The 21,881-nt window shown below is 35.5% G+C and overlaps 3 protein-coding genes, 1 non-coding gene and 1 pseudogene across 4 annotated transcripts; 3 read left to right on the forward strand and 2 right to left on the reverse strand.

Moving 5' to 3' along the window:
* On the reverse strand, positions 5,062-7,647 carry LOC18596406 (annotated as a pseudogene).
* Positions 7,731-7,803, reverse strand: TRNAK-UUU. Its single transcript has one exon. It is a non-coding gene; the product is annotated as a tRNA-Lys (tRNA).
* On the forward strand, positions 9,248-14,818 carry LOC18596407 (exocyst complex component EXO84C). The gene is made up of 7 exons (XM_007024846.2): positions 9,248-9,509; positions 10,110-10,204; positions 10,336-11,377; positions 12,020-12,529; positions 13,114-13,302; positions 13,975-14,105; positions 14,185-14,818. The coding sequence occupies exons 1-7, from the start codon at positions 9,414-9,416 to the stop codon at positions 14,426-14,428; spliced, it is 2,307 nt and encodes a 768-aa protein (XP_007024908.2). The 5' UTR covers positions 9,248-9,413; the 3' UTR covers positions 14,429-14,818.
* On the forward strand, positions 15,169-17,168 carry LOC18596408 (ribonuclease H2 subunit C). Its single transcript, XM_018123105.1, has 4 exons — positions 15,169-15,476; positions 15,574-15,666; positions 16,250-16,431; positions 16,715-17,168. Exons 1-4 carry the CDS (start codon positions 15,320-15,322, stop codon positions 16,775-16,777), a joined length of 495 nt encoding a protein of 164 aa, XP_017978594.1. The 5' UTR covers positions 15,169-15,319; the 3' UTR covers positions 16,778-17,168.
* Positions 18,558-19,638, forward strand: LOC18596409 (protein PHLOEM PROTEIN 2-LIKE A9). Its single transcript, XM_007024849.2, has 3 exons — positions 18,558-18,674; positions 18,757-18,848; positions 18,933-19,638. Exons 1-3 carry the CDS (start codon positions 18,621-18,623, stop codon positions 19,312-19,314), a joined length of 528 nt encoding a protein of 175 aa, XP_007024911.2. The 5' UTR covers positions 18,558-18,620; the 3' UTR covers positions 19,315-19,638.

Consider the following 21,881-nt stretch of genomic DNA (forward strand, 5'->3'; position numbering starts at 1 on the left):
ATATAATATTATTTTATTTTTTTTTTTTTATTTTTGAAAGTATTATGACTTTTCGTATTTATAAATAACGGTTGACTAAAAATAATGAATAATTCAAACAATATATTTTGAAAAAAAAAATGAGCAAAGTATAGTTAATATATTGAAAGGGTATTTTGTAATTTACCCTACTTTGCAACCATATTAACAAACTAGGCCTAGAGTACAACAGGGAGGTTTTAATAGATATCACTTCAAATTCTGTGCAGAAAGTGATCGGCTAGGACGCCTTCAAAGAATCAAAGTTGCCAGCCTAACACTCCATTAAATATGGTCCCGAAAGAAGGAATATGCTTAATTTCTTTCTGCCTATATACTGCTATTAGACTATATTCCTTGAGTGATTTACTCTGGGAACTATACGAAGATCAGTATTGATGGAATCGTGTGAAAGCTGCTTAATTAGTTGTCCACGGAGAAAGATTTTATCTTTTTTGGTTTCATTTGAGTTGAATTTGGAATTTTGGATTACACTATTGATGGCTTTTCAGTTTGTAGATGGGATCATAATTTGATTTAGTTCAAGTTCAAGTCATTCTAAATTTAACTGCAAATTATATATGTACCTAAAATAAATCAGATTTTGAACAACTCAATTGGGTCAGATCAGTTTTTGTCAGGGACGGGCTACAGGTACTTGATTCAATGGAGTCAATCCACCCCATTTAACGTTGAAAAGTTATTATTTATAAAGCATGAAAAATTTTGGTATTTTTCCTCCATTGATCCCATTAAAATTGAAAAAAAATTTAAAAGAAAAAGGGTCAAAATTAAATTTTATCTATTTTCTCGTATGAAAAAGACCAAATATATGAAAATTGGTATAGAAGCATCGCCTATCCTGGTAACTGATGTTTCGTTGGGAACTTTAACACAAATAGGAAAGAGGAGGAAAGAATAGGATTTAGCTAAGAAGGAATTGGTGTCTAAGAGTTTCCTGCGTGTCCAGGATTCAAACCATGCTAAATTGATGGCCATCGCAACTGCACTTCATGTGTTTTGCCCCTTTCCTTGGTGTAGCAGTGAGTCACTTGTAATAGAACTAGACTCTTAAGGTGCCCATCTTGTGGGTGTGCAATATCCAATGATAAGACCATGGACAACACATGAAGTGCAGGTTGGCGGAAAATTGAAGCTAGGTCGAGTTTGTCTATATCTTGAGAGAAGCGAATTTCTTCGCTGATTCGTTAGCAAAGCTCGGGGTTGAACGCGATGAAATGTTTCAAGCATGGTGGTAAAGAGGAACCTTGTAAGGTTGTTGTACGACTGCCTTGGAAAGCTGAGTTGTCTGTCCCTTTGGTGTTGTGTTTACCGTAAGGTGTCCTAGCTGTGGTTTTGGTTGCTGCAGGGTGCTCTGTTTCAATCCTGTTTGCTGCATAGCGTCGGTTTAATCTGCTGATGTGTTACGGTGGGGTGTTTTGGTTGCTGTAAGGTGTCTTTGTTGCTGCAGGGTGCTTTGTTTAATCTACTTCTGTACGGGGTTCTCTCTTGCTCTCTATGTTTCCGTGTAGGTTGCCATGGGTGTTTCTTTCTTGGAGCGGTGCTTCTTTTCCGTTCCTTCTCTGATTTTTACTTTTTGATCAGACTTTATTAATAATCAAGCAAATTGTAGAAATTATTCAAGAAAATAATCTTGAACAAATCCAAAAAAATGAAAACCTAAAATAGCAACCAGGAGATTAACCTGCAAGTACCAAAAGCGGCAACTTAACACAAGGAACAAAGAGATAAATATGGAGGAGGCCCCAATCACTGAAAAGGAGCTCAAGGAAAAGAAGCAAGCTTTATAAATGGAGCTTCACGATGGTCATCACGATAATGCATATTTATTACGACCAAAACTATATTATGATTGTGATTTTAGCGCTTTTTTTTTATTATAAGTAATCTAGAAGTATTATTAAGCATGAAAATTATATAACAGGGGGTGATGGCCACCATATCAAAGAGGTAGGCGGACAACCAGATCAAAGCTTGTGATAATTCCACGATATACAGTCAACTGATCTAAAAAAAAAAAACACAACAGTACACAAGGAGAATAGGAAAGACAGATATAATCACAACACAGCAGCAACGTCTAGAAGCCCTCTTTGGCTGAGCACCTGTCAGAACATAAATTGTAGAGAGGGCCAGCAGACTCCTTATGATCCCACAACAGATGCAGGGAATAACAGACATACACAACCCCAGCGGAAAACTAAGCAGCAGGGAGGTTCAACGTTACCGAGAAGCAGTGCTGTTGTCTCACCCAGAAGCTACAATAACTCAAGCACAGATGACAGACACAAAGGAAAAGCGTGCAGGCAAAAATCATAACCTAACATATTCCCCATAATAGCATCATGCAAAGACAGACAGAAGATCATCTGACCTGCAGACTCCAGCTTTGGCTAAGTTGTCAGCATCTTGGTTTGTCTCACGTAGGATAGGAACTACTTGCCATTCATTAATTTGTCTCCTGAGCCCCTCGATATTCAGAACCCACTTTCTCATTCGCCAAGGGGAGTTTTTGGAATCATTAACCCACTTTGCCGCATTCGAAGATTCGCTCTCAATGCTGATACTATGGGTGGACGCCCATCGGGAAGCAACAAAAATCATAAATGCCTTTCTGATTCCGTAAGGTTCAAGTCACCTATCCCAATGGACTAGGAGAAGAGGACTCTAACTCGGCCCGTGTTGTCCCTCAACAGATCACCGATATCTGCATCTCCCGGAGATCCCCTGACAACCCCATCCACGTTAAATTCGAGTGTGCCCGCAAGGGAGCAACCCATTTCGCATGTCGAGGATTTTTGGCACACATGGGGGAGCGGAAGATATCCAAAAGCGGTGCTGCAGGTTTCAGGCCACTTTGCTCGGGCCCATAGAGCAACTTTTAGCTTGATAACATCGAAGAGCTGGAGCATATCCCACCATTTACCTTGAAAAGCGTGATAATGGACATCCTTTCACAAAATCAATACCATTTGGACACGTTGGCTTTGCAATTGTGTTAATGTAGCAGTTGTTCCTTACCTCCACCAGAGAATCTCCAAACACAAACATAGCAGAAACTTTCTTTGCAGAACAGATGCTTGATGAGAAATGGATTGCTAAAATCTGATACATTGCAGAAATGATGATAAGCCTGTTCAACATGGTGCCCATGCAGCAAAAATGTGCAAGAAAACCAGAAAGCTACTTTATAATGTATATATTGTATGGATCTCTATTTCTAAGCTTTGCAGGGGTAGCCTTTCAGTGTCATATTTATAAACCAACCTGCCAGCTGAAAGGTGGCGATAGGCTGGAGTTCCATTAATTGATGGAATTTAATAATAAATTAAGCAAGAAGCATATATAAGTAGCAAGGAACTAGGATATAGGAGTATGGTAAAGCAATAATGATTCCAATGGCTCCAATATGCACTCTAAAACAGATGATTACAACCACAAATGATCATTTACGTACCCCAATTATTATTAAGTGCAATTGATGAAAAGCTTTAATTCATTTACATGATCAGAGATAAGTTATTATTGTGATAATACATATTACTTTCACAGGTTTCATGCATCGTTACTCTTTTAAGGCTTGCATTTGATTCAATAAGCTCGAATTTTCTATTTTTCTCACATTTGCAAATAATTCAAGCATAAGCTGCAGTTACAGATAGGAATATTGTAATAGATGTGTTCATAGGCCACACTCGTTTTGACATTTCGGCTTTTAAATAAATCTGAGCCTAACAAGGGGTTCTCTTCATTTTTGGCGTGTGAATGCAATTTCATTCAAGAAAGCAGTAATTTAGTACCCAAACGATAAGAAACTTAATCAGCTAGCCCATAGGTGGGAGGAGAAGCCTAAGAGAAGTCCAAAGAAGAAACATAAACCAAATTCACTGCACTACGTAACTAAATATGCAAAGACCCAAGAGTATGATATAGAATCAGAATTTAACATCTACTCTATGAAATAACAAACTAAGCCTGGATCAAAGTTAAATGTAGCACTGTTTGTCTGTTGCCTGTGGCTGAATTGAAAATTTATTATCAGAATAAAAATTATGATTTTGGATTTTTTTCTCATTAAATGTTAATTTAAAACACCCGAACATCTAATCCATTGATTGATACATGATTTCTTACTTAAAAAAAAATTTCAAATCCTTTTTATCCAAATCAAAAAAAGAAAAACGGTTAATTTGAGGCAGAAATGCTAAGCTATTTGGGATTGCAGCTGCACCCCATGCAAAATTTTCAACAGCTTAAACATGATGTCACACCAGCCCTATAACACTCTAATTAATGGTCCCTACGAAACGATTTATGGTTTCATCTGCCAGACCATCTTACTTTTTCGACAACAATTGTGCAATTGGGAATAAGCCGGTGGTATATAGAAGATTAGTACTGAAGGAACCATGCACAATGCTTAGTTTAATATTCCAGTGATATACGATAAGAATTTGCTGACTGCTAGTTATTTGTTTTCAATTTAACGAGAATGGAGTATTAGGCCGGTCACTCTGGACTTATTTGTTCATATTTAAGGATATTTTTAAAATTTTATTGAGTAGAATTAATAGCCAAACAGAATAGAAATAATTCGCATAATGCTAATTGAAAAACAAAAATTATCTTGTGAAAAAAAGTTGAAACCACAAAAAATGTAGATGGAGTTTACCCTCTAATCATCGATATAGCTACCTTGGAAATGGATGATGAATAGCCTTCAAAATATAAAAAAGTGTTATCCTTTCAGTTTAGTCTGGCACATGGCCACATATTTAAGTTCCCAGAGCTAAATATTGATGGGGTGAAACATGCAGTCTCTGGGGATCAGTCATGCCAGTTAAAAACATGATTAGCCACAGATCTAGAGGGATGGAATAGCTTTTTATAACTGGGTTCCCGCTTGATAAATAGTCTTGATTTGCATATTGAACAACTTCCTTCGGTTTCAGATGATGCCAGATATATCCTTAGTTCAAATTCTTATGTGCAAACCACTGAAATTTCATGGAAGAAAAAAAATAGTCAACAGAAAAGGCTATCAGTTTAGAAAAATGTTAAAAGTCAATATCTCAGAGGTTATAACCATACACTGACTGCAAAATATTCTACCTTGATCTCATAATCTAGAAAATGGGACAAGAAATCTCATGTTCAAATGAAAAAAATATATAATCAAACACAGGATCTTTGTCACTATAGTCCTCTAAAGTGATTCACTGATTTCCTTCTCACTTCAGATTAACAATGTCCGAAACATAGAGATTTGTGGTTCAAGAAGCAGAGGAAATGAAATACCTGCATTCACCAGCAATCATCTCCATGCGGGACGTTTGCAATGAAACACAGCCTCTTGAACTGAATCTATGGTTGGAAAACTAAGGAACAAATGTCACATCAAAATGGGATATAATTTTTGGTTACATGAGCTGCTTTGTGCCTCTATACCATAAAACAAGAATCTGGACGCCATAGAAGTTAATCTTTCAGTGCTATAAAATGGAAGTTGAGTTTACTAGTGCCTAAGGCTGATCAACTCAATATCAAATATTAGGGTACCCAATGTTGAGCCTTCTCCATTCGCAAGGCGGGTTGGATTGAAAATGGTAGTAAACAGCCTCTGCCTGTCAAAGAACTATAGCAGAACAGAAGACAAGTAAACATTGGTAAGTGGTAACAACCAGATCACAGTACTATAGCCAAAAGAAAACCATAAACATTCATTTTAGCCAGGTTTTAGCAATTCTACCACCTTAAATGTTTGAATCAGCTAAAATGTGTTCCTATCAGTTAACTATAAGTACCAGCTGAAATATACAAATTGCTGAATAATGAATATCTTCAATTTTTCTAAGCATACCTTCATTTTGGAAAAAACATTTTGGTAATCATGAAAGAATTTGAGTCCAAGTTCCTTTACTAATGAATAATGAAGATGAACCTATGTTTCTATACCACTGTATCCAGCAGTCTCCATGGTCCTTCCCTGACATAACTGGCAATGCTACTCAACGGTTATTTTCAGAGTGAACATATATTTTTCCCCTAAATTCCTCACCCTACAGTGCAATTAGACCAAAGAATTCATAACTCATACATATTCCTCAGAGCTGAAGTCTTCTCAAGATTGAAATCTCTTGTTCATTTTTTTTTTCCTTTTGGCCAAAGTTTTTTGTACACTTAAATGAAGGCTTGGAAACATAAATCCGAACAGTAATAGTAGGGAGTTCCAGATTGGAAATTAAGATAAAATAAATTCAAAATGATGAAACAATGGAAATGTAAAGGTCCAATGAAAAGAAGTGGGCAACAACATTACATACATTAGGAGGAATAGGTTCCTGCAAAGTGTTCTGATATCCTTGTGAGGGAGGAATGATAACTTGACGAGTACCACCTACTTTCATTGATCTGACAGCTGCTTCAATCCCAGAAATGACCTACATTTATTTTTTTGAGCCAAAGTTACTGCTGTAATATGGCTGCAGACATTCAAAGCCGATCGATGTAATACAATAACCATAACTCAACCTGCAACTGATATGGATTAGCAAGTCAGTGATATCTAATAAATGTTGGTGAACTTGAAAACCATATTAGTTGGGATCTAACAAATACCACCCAACTCTATGTACACAAATTGGACTTGCTAGACAATAAAAAATTAGGCCAGTGAATATGAACCCATAGTCCCACCTAACCCTCCCTCCCTTCCCTTAAACCCCAACAATCTTTCACTGAGGGTGGAATTCATTCCAATTCAATCCCGTATATGTTTTCGTTATAACCATTCAAAATTACAAGCAGAAAGAAAGCAAAGAAAATTATTGGTTAAGGTAGTTTATTTAGACCTTCAGCTTCACATCAATACACTATATCAGCTAGCTACTAAAACAATCAAAACCCTGTTAAATGTTTTGACAAACTTACTTCCCGGAGCCAACGGTGAAGACAAAAGGAATTGGTTCCCCGGTGCCATCTTTATGATCATACGTGGAATCAAACCGCCATCCCTGCTTTGCTACCAGCCTACTATAGTAATGTATCGCAACCTGTTTAATTACATTTCATATTCAACAATTAGAAGTGCGAGAAGGTTATTAAAACTATATGTGATGTGACTAAGTGCATGCATTCATAAACAAAAACAAAAAGCCCTTTATTACACGCAAAAATATAAAATTCTTAAGTTACCTGGAAGCCCAAGGTGTAACAATAAAGGAAATATACTAATAATTAAAGAAAGGACCTGGTCTCCATCGACCGGAGTGGCACCGGTGCCAGGACGGAGGTCCAAGGCCTTGACACCACCGGAGTTAGGGAGGTCGAAGAAGTCGGTTTTAATGGCCGATTTTGAAAGAGCAGAACTATAGAATGACAAGATTAACGAAGAAATGGTGGTGGTTGCTATAGACACTGATAATGTTCTCCTTTAACTTGTTGTTGAAGACGAAGAAGAAGATGAGGGGTGAGGAAAAGTTGCAGAGATAATTGGTGATGATGCCGAAGTTTCCCGGAAAAGGTAATGGCGGGTGGGATGGGGGGATGCACGGAGGTGGAGTTGATGATGCGTAGCTGTGGATCAGCACCATTCTCTTATTTGTTTGATTGTACTTGGACGCAAATAAAATTATCCTACATATTAAATTTTAAATAAATTTCAAACAAATAAAGAAAAAGGAGTTATATAACGCCGTCTGTGGGAATCGAACCCACGACCACGTGGTTAAAAGCCACGCGCTCTACCGGCTGAGCTAAGACGGCTGTTGCAAGGCAAAATAAAGCCAATTTTTTTAGCCTTTATACTTTGACCTTTTTAGACTAATAAATTTGTGAATTTTATTTGTATGCTAAGATAAAAAGTGAGGTTATTGACATGCCAACAACTTCAATTTCACAAAGAGATAGAGGTTGGAATATTGCCTAGCATGGGTTCCTCTCCTATTGTTCTTCAGTTTAGTAGTTCATGATTAAACTTTTTATTGAAGTGTGATGAAAAGAAATTACCTAGCTAATACTACTAATTATTGATGTAAGATGTTTAAAATAAGTTTAATATTTTAAAAAGTTTATGAATTATTTAAAAATTTAAAATAAATTTTTATGATCAAATATCTATAAAGACCTCTAAATTATTTTAAAAAATTCAAATAAGTTCTTATATTTTTATTATATTTAATGAAGCTTTTATACTTTTATTTTAAATTAAATATATTATTGTATTTTTATTGTGAGTCAAACGAGTTATCATATTTTTATTTTGAATCAAATAATTTTTTATAACTAATAATTGATTTAATCAAAATATCATTTATCATTGTGTATCATATAACATTGACATGGAATAGTAACATATCATAATTGATATAATATGATACGTTAATATATTATAATTAATAATAACATGACATATTAATTTTACATAATTACACGACGATGTAATATTTTTCACTCTCCGCATCAATGTTATGTCAGTACTACGTGCATATAAAATAACAAGTGATATTTTAATTAATGACAATTAGTCAATCATTAATGATAAGGGTTTATTTGATTCAAAATTAAAGTATTGAGATTTAAAAAAAAAAAGTATAAGGATTTGAATAAACGTAATTAAAGAATGAGAACTTATTCGAATTTTATTGAATAGTTTAAAAGCTTATTTGAGTTTTATATCAATATTTATTCTTTTATTGCATTTAATTAAATTCTTATACTTTTATTTTGAATCAAATAAATTTTAATAATTAATTATTTATTAACTATTATTAATCAAAATTTTAACTGTTATTTTATACTACATAATGTTAATATAATATATTATAATAGATGATGACACGATATATTAATTGTAATAAGATGATCTTGTGATATTTTTACCTTTCATATAGATGCCACACCAATCATATAAATATGAAATGACAAATGACATATTCATTAAAATAAAAATATAAGAATTAGAGTGAATGTAAGAGAAAAATAAATTTGTTTTAAAATTTTTTTAAAAATAATTTAGGTGATATTATGTTTTTAAAAGAAATTGGAATTTCCATGAATGATTATGGGTAGCTTGCTAATAGCGTGAATGTGATGCATTTCACAAAACTAGTTGTAATTCCTAAAGGTAAAGTGGTAAAACTAAATAGTAAAGTCCCACACAAGTCCCAAAGTGGCAAAAGCCGACAACGAATATTACCATGTTCTCTTTGCAGTTTGCCCTCGGCCTCACCAAACTACATGTTCTCATTTGGAACTCTTCGTCTTTGCTCTGCTCAATATTTCAGACTTTCAGTTTCACTCACTGAAGCTTGAAGAACCATATATTTGAATTCCCGACGATAGAAAGAAGAGGGTAACCCCCAAAAGATTGAATAATGGAGAGCAGTGAAGAAGATGATGACTTCCCATCTATTGAGAGCATCACTCCACAGTCCAAGATTGATTCTGTTCATCAATCTCACACTGAAAAGGTCATTTTTTTCCACCCTCTGCATTATTCCTTCTATTTTTTTTTGCTTGTTTCCCAGAAATTGGAAAATAAAAGTAGTTTCTTTTTATTTTCTCTGGTTTGCTTGTTCTTTCCTTTCAAACTTTGGATGCTAGATTCTAAGTTGTGGGTTTTGTTATGCTTTGTCGCCCATTTTTCTACGTGAGCATTTGCTTATAATTATATCTTTTATTGTAGATTTGTTCTCTCGAATATGGGTTGGTCCTATTTCTAGTCAAATTTCAGGGAAAAATGTAGCTTTATTTTCTACATTTTCTATCTAGGAAGTGGAAAATAAAAGGTCTTTCCTGGGATTTCGTTACATGGGTTTTTGCTCACTTAGCTTAATCAATCAAAATCACCTATGTATTTGATGGAATTGTAATTATTAATCTGTATCGTTATATGTTTTATTAATTAAACACTGGAAACGTCTCTCTATTTCCCTGAGTTTTCCTGCCCAAAGTTTCTCCTTTTACGAGCATGAAATTACCTGGTTTCAACCATCATCACCAGATTTGATGTTTTCTCATGTTCTCTATTGCTAGTTTAGCATGTAATTTTGGATATTTTGATAATGCAGGGGATCAGAAAACTCTGTTGTGAGCTTTTGGATCTGAAAGATGCTGTGGAGAACTTATGTGGGAATATGCGCACAAAATACTTGGCTTTCTTGAGGTAAAATAGAAGTGTTCCTGCTCACCTTTTAATGATAAATGAAAATAAAGTTGAAAAGTTTTCTAACTATAGTTCTACTAATTATTTTATCTATTTCAAATGAGTATGATTGATTGTAATTGTAATTGTAGAATATCTGAAGAAGTCGTTGAAATGGAGCATGAGCTGATTGAGCTGAGAAAGCATATCTCTTCTCAAGGGATTCTTGTGCAGGATCTAATGACTGGGGTGTGTTGTGAATTGGATGAGTGGAACCGGGCAAATGCTGATATGAACGACACACCGCCAGACCCTGAAATTAGTGAAATTCAAGATCCCTTGCCAAATAAAATGGATGATCACAAGAAAATATTCCTTGAGAAAATTGATGTTCTTTTGGCTGAACATAAGGTTGAAGAAGCCCAGCAAGCTTTAGAGGCTGAGGAGAGAAACTTTCCTGAGCTAAAAGGATCTGGAGATTCTTCAACTGAAGCATCCACTTACAAGTCTTCGTTTCTAGAAAGGAAGGCAATGCTTGAGGATCAGCTTATTGAGATTGCTGAACAGCCTGCAGTTAGTGCTAATGAACTAAAGAAGGCATTATCTGGTTTAATTAAGCTTGGGAAAGGTCCTTCAGCACATCAATTACTTTTGAAATGCAGTGGTTCCCGCCTGCAAAAAAACATTGAGGTTTTTCTTCCTTCATGTTCTGTCTGCCCGAAGACATTTCCTGCCACACTGTCTAGGCTTGTTTTTTCTATGATCTTGTTGACAACTAGAGAATCTGGCTTGATATTTGGTGACAATCCTGTTTATACCAATAGAGTTGTTCAGTGGGCAGAGTGGGAAATTGAATTTTTTGTTCGTTTGGTGAAGGACAATGCACCTTCTTCAGAAACAGTTTCTGCTTTACGTGCAGCTAGCATTTGTGTTCAGGATAGCCTTAACTACTGCTCAATGCTGGAATCACAGGGGTTGAAACTGTCAAAGTTGCTTCTGGTGCTCTTGCGTCCATACATAGAAGAAGTGCTGGAGTTGAATTTTAGGAGGGCTAGAAAGGCTGTTTTTGACTCAATAGAAGTTGATGAGAACTTGCCTATGTCACCTCACTTTGTGTCTTCTTTGACGGCTTTTGCAACTTCTTCAGATAGTGTTCTCGTAGACAGTGGAATGAAATTCTTGTTTATTATGGCTGTAAGTTGGTTTTTTTTCCATGTTTAAAAGGTTATTTCTTTTGTGTGTTTGCACCTCAATCACCATAAATACTTCATTCATTTAAAAATGTTAAGATGTAAACAATTGTGACCTAAAAGTGACACTTTTCTAGAGATAGAGGCTGCAGAATTGGGATACGATTTTATAGCATATGATTGAATTTAGGTATTGTGAAGAAGTAATCTGTAGTTCTTTACTACTTTTTATCAAATTAAATCACATTGAGAAAGTGCTTGAAAGAAAGGCTCCACCATTATAGGTACAATAAGTACAAGAGAAGCATCTCAATATGGAATTTTAGAATTAATTTACTTATCTTTTGTTTGTTGGTTTTGTTTAATTAATTAATTTTAAGTATTATTCCTTAGTCTTTCATTGGCAGATGGAAGTTATATTAAAACACACAAAAAGTGGCTGCAACATATGAAACTTATTAGTATGCATGGTATGTTTTGAATTTTAACATTGTGGCTTTTAGCTATAAAGATCTATGTATGCAATAACTACAAAGTATAGAATATTCTGCATGCCAGTATCCAAGAATGAAACAATAAGTCTACTGTTCTGTTGCTACTCAAATATTTTAGTGATGCAATGCTGAAGTTAAAATGTCATGGACAGGATATTTTGGATCAGCTTACGCCACTGGTTGTTTTGCATTTTGGAGGAAACGTACTAACTAGAATTTCACAGCTGTTTGATAAGTATATGGATGCACTAATTAGAGCCCTGCCTGGCCCTTCTGATGATGACAGTCTTACTGAGCTGAAAGAGACCATACCTTTTAGAGCTGAAACAGATTCAGAGCAGCTAGCTATTCTGGGAATAGCATTTACAATTATGGATGAACTGTTACCTAGTAGAGTAGTTAAAATTTGGAGTCCAAAGAGTGAAAGCCAGGAACCAGGAAATGAACACATTGTTCCTAATGCAAGCACCACTACAGAATTAAAAGATTGGAGGCGTCAGCTTCAGCACTCTTTTGACAAGCTTAGAGATCATTTTTGTAGGCAATATGTTTTGAGTTTCATCTATTCAAGAGAAGGAAAAACGCGACTAAATGCACAAATTTATTTGGGTGGAGATGGAGAAGATTCACAATGGGACACTCTGCCTTCTTTGCCATTTCAGGTAATCTCACTAACTTCCCCTACGGCACAAGAGTTCTTCCATTTCCTTTAGATGCTGCACATGGAAGAGTTTATTTTGCTTTCCATTTTAAGCTTATTCTTTTTTATCTTTAGAATTAGGGTAGTTGTTATATCTTTAAATAAAGACAAATCATTTAAATTTTAGAATATTTAGTTATTTTGTCTTATCTGTAATTTCTTAAGAATCTCCCCTGCACCTTTTATTACATTTTTTTTTATCAGATTATACATTACGAGTATGGTTTACAGTTACAGTTTCTTCAATTGATGTAACTTTTTAATCTGTTTTAGTGCATGAATAGGAATTAAATTGCAAGCTCTTTTATTTTTCTTCTGTGCATAAAAATGCAGATTGAATGTAAATTGGCATGTAAAATGTGTTATGTGATTCCATGTGAGAAGCTGTATTTATAAGTTTCACTTCAGGTGTCAATAGAAATCGTTTTCCTATATTGGCATGTGAGGACTTATCTGTCATCCATCCATGCAAAATTTGGACATATTACGCACTTGACTGAAATCATATCTTGCTAATTCTGAGTTTTTGTTTTATTATTATTGTAGGCATTATTTTCAAAGCTACAGCAGTTAGCAACTGTGGCTGGAGATGTGCTACTTGGAAAAGAGAAACTGCAAAAAATTCTGCTTGCTAGACTGACAGAGACCGTTCTAATGTGGTTGTCTGATGAGCAGGAATTCTGGGGTGTGTTTGAGGATAAATCCACTCCACTTCAGCCACTTGGATTACAGCAGGTAAATTTTTTTTCCATGACTGCTTTTTGTTGGTTCTGGAGCACTTCTATCTCCTTTTGAATATTATCACTTTTGAAAGTTATCATTGTATCCTTAATTTGAAGCTCTTTTCTTCTGGGTTTGTGGTTGATCTTTACCATAAATTCCAGGATTTATTTACAATTTTAATATTATGTTAAAGAGGAAAAGGAAGCAAACTATCTGTGTTTTGAACAGTTTTCTGCAATTGTGAACTCAAAGATGTAAATCATTGTCAGCTATGTTTAAGTTCTGAATAATTCACACAGTGTGTTTATCCGCATCTTCTGCCACTTTTGCAAAAATTCATTTTTGTTATTTCATGATTGGAAAGTGGCTTCACTTAACCTTCTAAATAAATCTTTTCTGTAGATTTTGCTGTGTAGTATATACCTGATACATGAGCTTCTGCCCTTTTTTATTCCGTTTAAAGCCACATGGCATTTGTTGAGGCCTGTTGTACCTCAAGATGATAAAATTATCTTGCAAAGTCATCTTGGCAACTCCATGTTTAATCTGTTTGTTCCTTGGCCTCAAGGTATTCATGTGTAGACAAACCTGGCAATAGAAGGCCCTTGATTTGGCATTGTAATTTTATATGCCTATAATGCTGTCACTGCCCTATTAAATTCTAATGTGACTTTGTTTCGGCAGTTAATTCTTGATATGCATTTCACTGTTGAAATAGCTCGTTTTGCGGGTTACCCATCTAGGCATGTGCACCAGATTGCATCTGCCATAACTGCTCGCGCAATCAGAACCTTCACTGCCAGAGATGTTGAAAGGTACGCATCCTTCCCATTCTGATATTCTGGTTCTTACCTTAACTTTCTGCTGGCAACTAATTTTGCCTTATCTTGGCAGTGCACTCCCTGAGGACGAATGGTTTGTTGAAACTGCAAAATCCGCAATAAACAAGCTTCTAATGGTAGCATCTGGCTCAGACACATCTGAAATTGATGAAGATCACATTATGATACATGATGACATCGGCTCAGATTCTGATGATTCTGCTTCATCCCTATCATCAGTAGAATCCTTTGAATCATTTGCATCTGCTAGCATGGGTGAACTCGAGAGCCCTAATTTTACTGATCAAGAAAGCTAGAAGTTGACGCCAGGTAGATGAAATGCGGTTCTCATCCCAGACCCAGAATGTGCTACTGTAATTATTGACAGAAACCGATATTCTCTTATCAAGATTTTGAGCATGCAGATTCAGATACCATCGGTTAGAAGCAGAAAGTAACCTTGGATTTGTGTTCACAGATGTTGTAGTTTATTGTATTTTGTTGTATCTTGTATTGATTGTTTTGTCAAATAGAGGTTTTGAGCCTTCGATATTCGAGATATATATAGAATTCACTCAGCTTCGAAGTTTTGCTCTTCTTTAAGGACACTCTTTCAGAGAAGCCATTCTGCTCAGCATTTGCAAAACTATTAGAATCATGATCCATGAAAAATGACATAAAGGTGCAAATATGGTGTTTCCTCCTAACCCTGACCAATTTGGTTTGTGTCTATTGTCTAAGCATTTGAAATAATAAAGCAAACTTGTGAATAATAATGATGTTATGTATGCTGACATGAGGGTGACTGAAAATACTCAAATCGTACAGCCCACTACAAGTTACAAGTCACTTCAGATCTCCACCACTAACTCAGCTTCAATTTTGGACTTTTGCTATATCTATCCTCTCATCACCACCTTGAAAATTCTTTGCAATTTCAAGTTCAATGCTAACAAAACTAAAATCAGTTCTATTATTATATTATCTTTTTCATATATTGACCATTTTTAATAAAATATTTTAGAAAACAGAGGAAGTAAAAGGGATTTTTTTTAAAAAAAAAAAAAAGACACCCAAAGCCGGGCCAACAAAGCGCGGGAAAAATTAACTTTAGTGCAGAGCAGGTGAGAACTGAGAAGTCATAGAAAAGCCTGATTTTTGAGGCTTGGAGAGAATTAGGGTTAGGGTTTGAATTGAAAAGGGGAAAAATGGAGGAAGATAAGGGAACAACAGGAAAAATAAACCTACGCCAGAAAGACAAAGAAGAGGAAGTAAATATAAGTGGTCAAGTCCATCACCTGCCATGCTGCATCAAATTCAATGGTCCTTGCTCTGTTTCCCAATACTTCAGACCCAAAGCCAAAGGTATCCCCTTTTCCTCTATGTTTGCTTCTCATATATAAATTTTATGCAAAGGTAAAGATTTGATTTATTTTGTTGGGTTTTATTTTATGTTAAGCAGGGATGGGAATTGATGGGTTAGCAGTAGAGGAAGCACATTTTAGAGGAAGGAAGCTTCAAGGAACTACTATTTCTATTCCAAATGGATATTCTGGTATTTTTCCTTTTTTTTGGATTTGTTTTTAATTAATTCCCATGTTTTATTTTGTTGGAAAGATGAATTTTTTGTGATGCTGTGGATTTCAATTTTGAGTTCTAGTTGTATGTTTGGGATATGGTTGATCTAAGCATGTAACACTGGAAACTATGAGAACTTTGTTGATAACAATATTTCAAGCCTATTGAATTTGAGGAGGATAAGCTAAGAAATTATAATGATTTGGAGAATTAATAGTTTTCATTTTACAAGGAAAAGATTATCTGCAAAACAATGAGCAAGATATTGCATTGTCATTGATTTATTGGATGTGGTCTTGTGTTTTTCCTTTTTTTGAATCGGTTAATGAGAGTGAAAGGTAGTGCTTGCCTGGAGACAAATGCTCTACTTGGGTGCTCTGAACATTCTTGTTTTTGCTTCACCTGTGTGCATATTATTTGATCAATTTTAGGAAGTTGCACTGGTCTTGCAGTAGGCTTTGTGCTCCAACTATACCAATATTAAAAGATGTGTTGACATAGTGTTAGGTTTCATTTTCCATTTCTTCTTAGAGTCTTCCTATTTTCTGGTTGTTCTGCAGGCTTTGTTCTGGGAAAGAACAACTCTGGCAAAAGAAAAGCTTGTAATGTATCTGAAGGGAGCTTGAACAGCTGGCAAATGAAAGCAAAATTTGATAAATTAACATATTGGAATCATGATAGTCCTCCTTCAAAGGATGATGCCTTCTTGCGTTCTTTTCATTGGTTTGCTGTTGCAGAAGCTGTAAGTTTCTCTTTCTTATGTTACATAATGCTACAGAAATATTCATTTATACTGATCATTTTGGCCCTAATTATCACTTTTACATTCTTTCGCATTTAGTCCAAGGATATAGGCAAGCCTGTGTATTTAGTCTAAAAATTAGTAGTCTAGTCAGTTCAAATTGTTCCATTCTTGATTAAGTTGGCTGTGGTCTTGGTTGAAGTTTGAATTATTTGTTTATGATGTATCAAACCACATAGATCATATCATTCTTCCCACCTTAATTGAGAATCATATCTTGCAGCTGCACAAACCAGTAAAAGCTGAAGATTTGACTGCTGCTTCTATTGCTTTGGAAGAGAAATGACTGAGCAATAGCGACATGTGTGAAGCATCTTCTGATCTTTAGCACCGTTTTTCTTTCTTGTACCGGTTGTTGAGAAAAAATTGATAGGCTGATAGAGAAAAATGGAGAACATCCCATAATCTTCATCTATGGTATTGCTGTACTGGTCATTCGCAAAGTAGTTTGTCTAGTCAAAATTAATTATCACTTTGCAGAAGGGCACAAACTAGGGAAAAAATTTGGTTAAAGTGTGTATAGGTTGTTCTGTTCAGGTTGGACAAAAGCATAGATGGGTTGCCAATTAATGTAGACGTTTCACAACATCGGATGTAGCTGCGTAACTTGAACCCGAATGGGCCCTGTAAACCTGATACTGTCAACTCTTACTGTATCTAACTATTTTTTCTTTTCCCCTGGCAATTTCTTGACAAAATATGTAGAGTGAAATTAGTAAACTCTTAAGGGCACAATGCAGCTGATTTTTTTTTGTGGGGGGAGTCAATAACTGAAGTTAAATCCTTCTCTTTTCTCATTTTCCTTGCTGAGAAGGTTTAGAACCATTGTAGGGGACTAAAAAGATGAATGCCTGGAATCTTGTGTTGGAACCAATGTCCAATGATGTGTGCCATTAAAGGCGAGACAGGTACAAAGAAACTAGGAGCAAAAGTCCAAGACCAAGAGTAGGCATTAAGCTAAATGCATCCGGAAGGCATATTTGCTAACACATGATTCACGTTGGTTCTGTGCATGCTGTCAAAAAGAAAATTGCAGTAAAGAAATAGTTGGAGGAGAAAAGCTTCTAGAGCCAGAATATACTCGAAATCACCAGGAAATTAGTTATATATTATTATCGTCTAAAGTTTAGAGGGAGACAGGCAGGGCCAGGATTATAATACAAATCCGTTTCATTTTCGGAACAAATGCATGTATATCCGAGTAAATTTAGGCCAATAAACAAAGGTTGATTTTGAATTTGTTAAACAAACCTGCTGGCAACATCACATCGAACGAAGAACAAAGAGAAACAAAGCAAGGCAAAGGGAATTTGGTATAATTATTCTTTTCAAACGTAACCAATCCCTTTATTCCTTCTCGACGAACTAATTTTGAGGAGGATGCAAACATGAGTGATGGGTGTGGGCGAGGCATCAAATTCTCAATTGAAGATTCCTCAGCTTTAAATTAAAAAACGTAATGTCAAAACTTTGAACTGTTGAAGAATAAAATTCCTTTACTTAAAAAAACTAAAATACAATTAGAAAAATTTCTATATGACTCATATTTTACGTGATAGAGATATATTTTTAATAAATTTTGAAAAGATATTTTATCGCTTATTTTCTTTCTTTTTGGGGTCGACCATGGGGAGGATTTCAACTTTCAACTTGTTCAAAATCAAAGTGTTTACTTTATATATTCTTAATAGATTTGATCGCAGGTTATAGATGGAGAACTGATTAGCCCTATTTACATTTTTTTTTACAACTATTTTTCACTCTAAACATATATATAATACAGGAGGTGGAAACTTGATCGGATATATAAGTAATAACATTAGAAAAAAAGACATGTTAATGACCTAAACAAGTTGAAAGCTGAAATCCTCCCCAATGTTAACCCTAATTATAATAAATAAAGATACCCTTCTCTCGGTAAAGTTATAACGGGGCGTTTACTTGATTCTTTTCGTTTTCCAACTTGTTTCGGTGTGCTTTCCTTTGAGGGGTCATATTCATGAATGCAGCAAAATAGAATTCCTTCCTATCTCACACCCTCTTTTTCCTGCGTATAAAATCACTTGCCTCACCTCACATTCATTGCAAAATATATAGGCCCCTCCGCCTTCAGCACTAACATATTCACAATGGCTACCAAGCCTCATCATGATGCAGACGACAGCGCTATAACAGAAGAGCGGGTAATTAAGCATATATATGATTATCTCTTTCTAACTCAATACATTAAATCTTGAAATCCAATAGTAAAAATTATTTTTGCAGGGTGTTTATACGTTTAGACCCAGAGCATTTAACATTGTATGGGGAAATGACAATCGCTACTGGCGGATTCCATCTCGCCCAACATCGGCACGGTAGGAATTAATTAATTTATGTTACTATATTATTTGATACTTTCTTTGATTATGTTGTTTTGAGTGTTAAAAATTTTATTGTAGGAATAACAATGATGAAGTTGCAGAGCTGGTTCAAGTGTCCTGGCTTGAAGTAACCGGTGTAGCCAAACTAGAAAGTTCGATAACTTATCAAGTTACCTTCACACTGAGCTTCAAAGAGAATGCATCTGGTTGGAGCGGGTGCCCTGTTTTCTTGATGGCTAAGGTAGGGAAGAAGGGAAAGTACAAGTGGAAAAGGCTAAAGGAACTGGAATCCCTTCCTAAGGTACCGACAGAAGTTCCAAGCAACAGTGAACCGTTCCTTGTTGAAGTTCCGAAGGATGTTCCTGACAAAAGGCTTTATTTCGGTTTGTATGAAGTGTGGAGCGGGCAATGGAAGAAAGGTTTGAGAGTTCACGGAGCAACCGTCAAGGAAAAGAAGTGAAGAAAGATATAGATAGCTTGGTATATGTATAGGTGTGGCATGGTTTTATTTTGTATTGCATATGGTAGATCATGAATAAATGGGACTGAGTTGTAAGTTTCATAACCTAAATAGATCCTAAATGTGCATCAAAATATAAATTGACACACCAAAGATATTAAATCATAACCTATCCATAAATTTACAGCCATCAGCGTTAGTGAATGAGGCTTAAGGTGATATATATATAGGTTCAAAGCCATCAGATGTATCCTGCACAAAGAGAGAAAATTTTCACTGGAAAAGTCTGTTTGAATCCAATTCCAAATAAGCTGTCTCCAGGCATACTACTACCAGCTGGTTGAATCTCTTCTAGATAGACTTGCTTGGTTCTTTAACTTTTCATATGGTAACTAAATAAATCTCTTTGATCTAGCAATTCATCCAATGCGAAGCTTGCAAATGATATGGATCTGTAACAAAATACTAAAACTTAAGCAGGTTCTTTTTTTTTTAAAGAGTTAGTGTCAGACAAGTTTCATTAATCCCTTCTTCACTTCTTCTCTCTCAGTACGGCATACTGAAAGGATATATTTGCAGACAGATATATTAAAACTTAAGGCTGCTGCAAAAGCAAAATTGTTGGCAAAGCATCTTATCCTGTTTGCTTTAGCATAAAGCAACTGCAAGATGCCGATAATCTCATCTAAATTCGACACACAACTTTGCGTAAGGAATATATAGTCTGGAATGGATGGCTGCAAGCTCTTGGAGCATGCTCTTCGAGCATGCTCTTCAATTTAATGTTGTATAACTTGGATTGTTCATTGATGGAAGCAACACAAGCATCGGATGGATATTGGTCTCTCTCAAAAGGGATGCACCCAAGGATTAGGATTGGGGCATTTGTCACTGCAATCTTTCTGGCATCCAAATTGTAAAGCATCTACAAGATAGAATTAGAAATCTTTTGCAGCTAGATTTAATTTACATAAACAAACTAGAGAAATGCTATTTGTGTCGATTGAACTTGTCCAACTAGAGACAACAAAAATTGCATGCCTCCGCCATTGAATGTACAAGTTTTGAACAATGGTCGGACAGTTTCTGTTGAGTTTTAGATTGACTAGAATTCTAAATTTTATTTGATTAGGATTCTTGTTTGTGTACAATATTAACTAGTTGTATGGTTTTAAACTTCTTATTCCACATCGAGTCCTAATCATATTCTATTTTAGACTTTTATACTATAAAAGTGGATCTCTAGGTTTTAGAATTAAAAGTAGTGCTTTGAGAGCTCTAGAGAGAAAATACTTTGTAATTCTGTCTTTTGCTCTAAGTGGAGCTAGAGTGGTTTAGGTGAGTGTTCTTGGGAGGTTATTGAGAAAGAGTGTGCAGGGGATCTTAGGTTGGTTTGGGGAACCATAAAGGTCAATTTATTGTACTTTAATTTCTCAATAATAGAAGAATAGTTTCACTTCGTGGACGTAGGTAAGAGGCCGAATCACGTAAATTATTGTGTTTTTCTGTTTGCTTAATTTCTCTGGGTTTTATCTTTGTTGTTTCTTGGGTAATTTTCACAACAAACTGGTATCAGAGCTTCGGATTCGGTAAATTCAAGATTCAACAAGGATGTCGAAAGTTACTAGCTCTATGAATTTTTCAATTGAGAAGTTTGATGGGAAGACTAGTTTCACGCAGTGGCAGAGAATGATGAAAGATCTCCTTGTACAGCAAGGTTTAATGCGCCATTGCTAGGAAAGGAGGAAGGGCAACCAGATGACATGAAGGATGTTGAATGGGCAGAGTTAGAACAAAGGTGTGTGAGCACTATTCGGCTTTGCATTGGAGATAATATGTTTAACCATGTTATTGATGAGGATTCTGCTCCAAGATTATGAGAAAAGTTAGAGAAGATTTACTTGGCGAAAAGTGTTTCTAACAAGTTGCAACTTAAGTGAAAGTTGTATCGCTTGAAGATGGAGGAGAATGGAGACCTCATGAAGCATATAGATGAATTCGATGGAATCATTGATCAGTTGAAGAAGGTTGATGTGAAGGTGGAGGAAGAGAAAAAGGCACTATTGTTCCTGGCTTCGCTTTCAAACTCCTATGAGGTATTTGTGGAATCTCTTATATGTGGGATGGATACAATAACGTTAGAATAAGCACAAGCAACGTTAATGTCTCATGAAGCCCAAAAGAAAAGTAAAGAAGGGGATAGAGATCCAAATGGCTTGGCATTGGTAATTGAGTCTCATAGGAAGAAGTCAACCGGTAAGGGATCTAAGGGTGGCAAGTCTAGATCCAACAATGTTCAATGCTTTAAATACAAAGGGTATGGGCATATTAAAAAGAATTGTCCTACAAAAGGGGATGAAAGTAACGAGAATAAAGGTGAGTGTGCTTTCGTTGCTGAAGGTAATGATTGTGATGTCCTTACAATATCAGAATATATGGATGCAAATTCTGATTAGTATTTAGATTCTGCTCCTGCTACTCACATATGTTATCAAAAAGATTGTTTTGATTTACTTCAAGAAGTGATGGCTGGGAATTTGACTTTGGGTAATAAGTCAATAGTGAAG

Source organism: Theobroma cacao, chromosome 6 (assembly GCF_000208745.1).
Source record: "Theobroma cacao cultivar B97-61/B2 chromosome 6, Criollo_cocoa_genome_V2, whole genome shotgun sequence".
In the NCBI taxonomy this organism is placed as follows: Eukaryota; Viridiplantae; Streptophyta; class Magnoliopsida; order Malvales; family Malvaceae; genus Theobroma; species Theobroma cacao.

Bases quoted from the DNA above. Each gene is read 5' to 3' on its own strand.
- LOC18596409 (XM_007024849.2), top strand. From the start codon at position 18,621: ATGGCTACCAAGCCTCATCATGATGCAGACGACAGCGCTATAACAGAA. The intron at 18,675-18,756 runs GTAATTAAGCAT...TTATTTTTGCAG, and splicing joins GCGCTATAACAGAAGAGCGG to GGTGTTTATACGTTTAGACC. The intron at 18,849-18,932 runs GTAGGAATTAAT...ATTTTATTGTAG, and splicing joins TCTCGCCCAACATCGGCACG to GAATAACAATGATGAAGTTG.
- LOC18596407 (XM_007024846.2), top strand. From the start codon at position 9,414: ATGGAGAGCAGTGAAGAAGATGATGACTTCCCATCTATTGAGAGCATC. The intron at 9,510-10,109 runs GTCATTTTTTTC...TTGATAATGCAG, and splicing joins ATCAATCTCACACTGAAAAG to GGGATCAGAAAACTCTGTTG. The intron at 12,530-13,113 runs GTAATCTCACTA...TTATTATTGTAG, and splicing joins TGCCTTCTTTGCCATTTCAG to GCATTATTTTCAAAGCTACA.
- LOC18596408 (XM_018123105.1), top strand. From the start codon at position 15,320: ATGGAGGAAGATAAGGGAACAACAGGAAAAATAAACCTACGCCAGAAA. The intron at 15,477-15,573 runs GTATCCCCTTTT...TATGTTAAGCAG, and splicing joins CTTCAGACCCAAAGCCAAAG to GGATGGGAATTGATGGGTTA. The intron at 15,667-16,249 runs GTATTTTTCCTT...GTTGTTCTGCAG, and splicing joins TATTCCAAATGGATATTCTG to GCTTTGTTCTGGGAAAGAAC.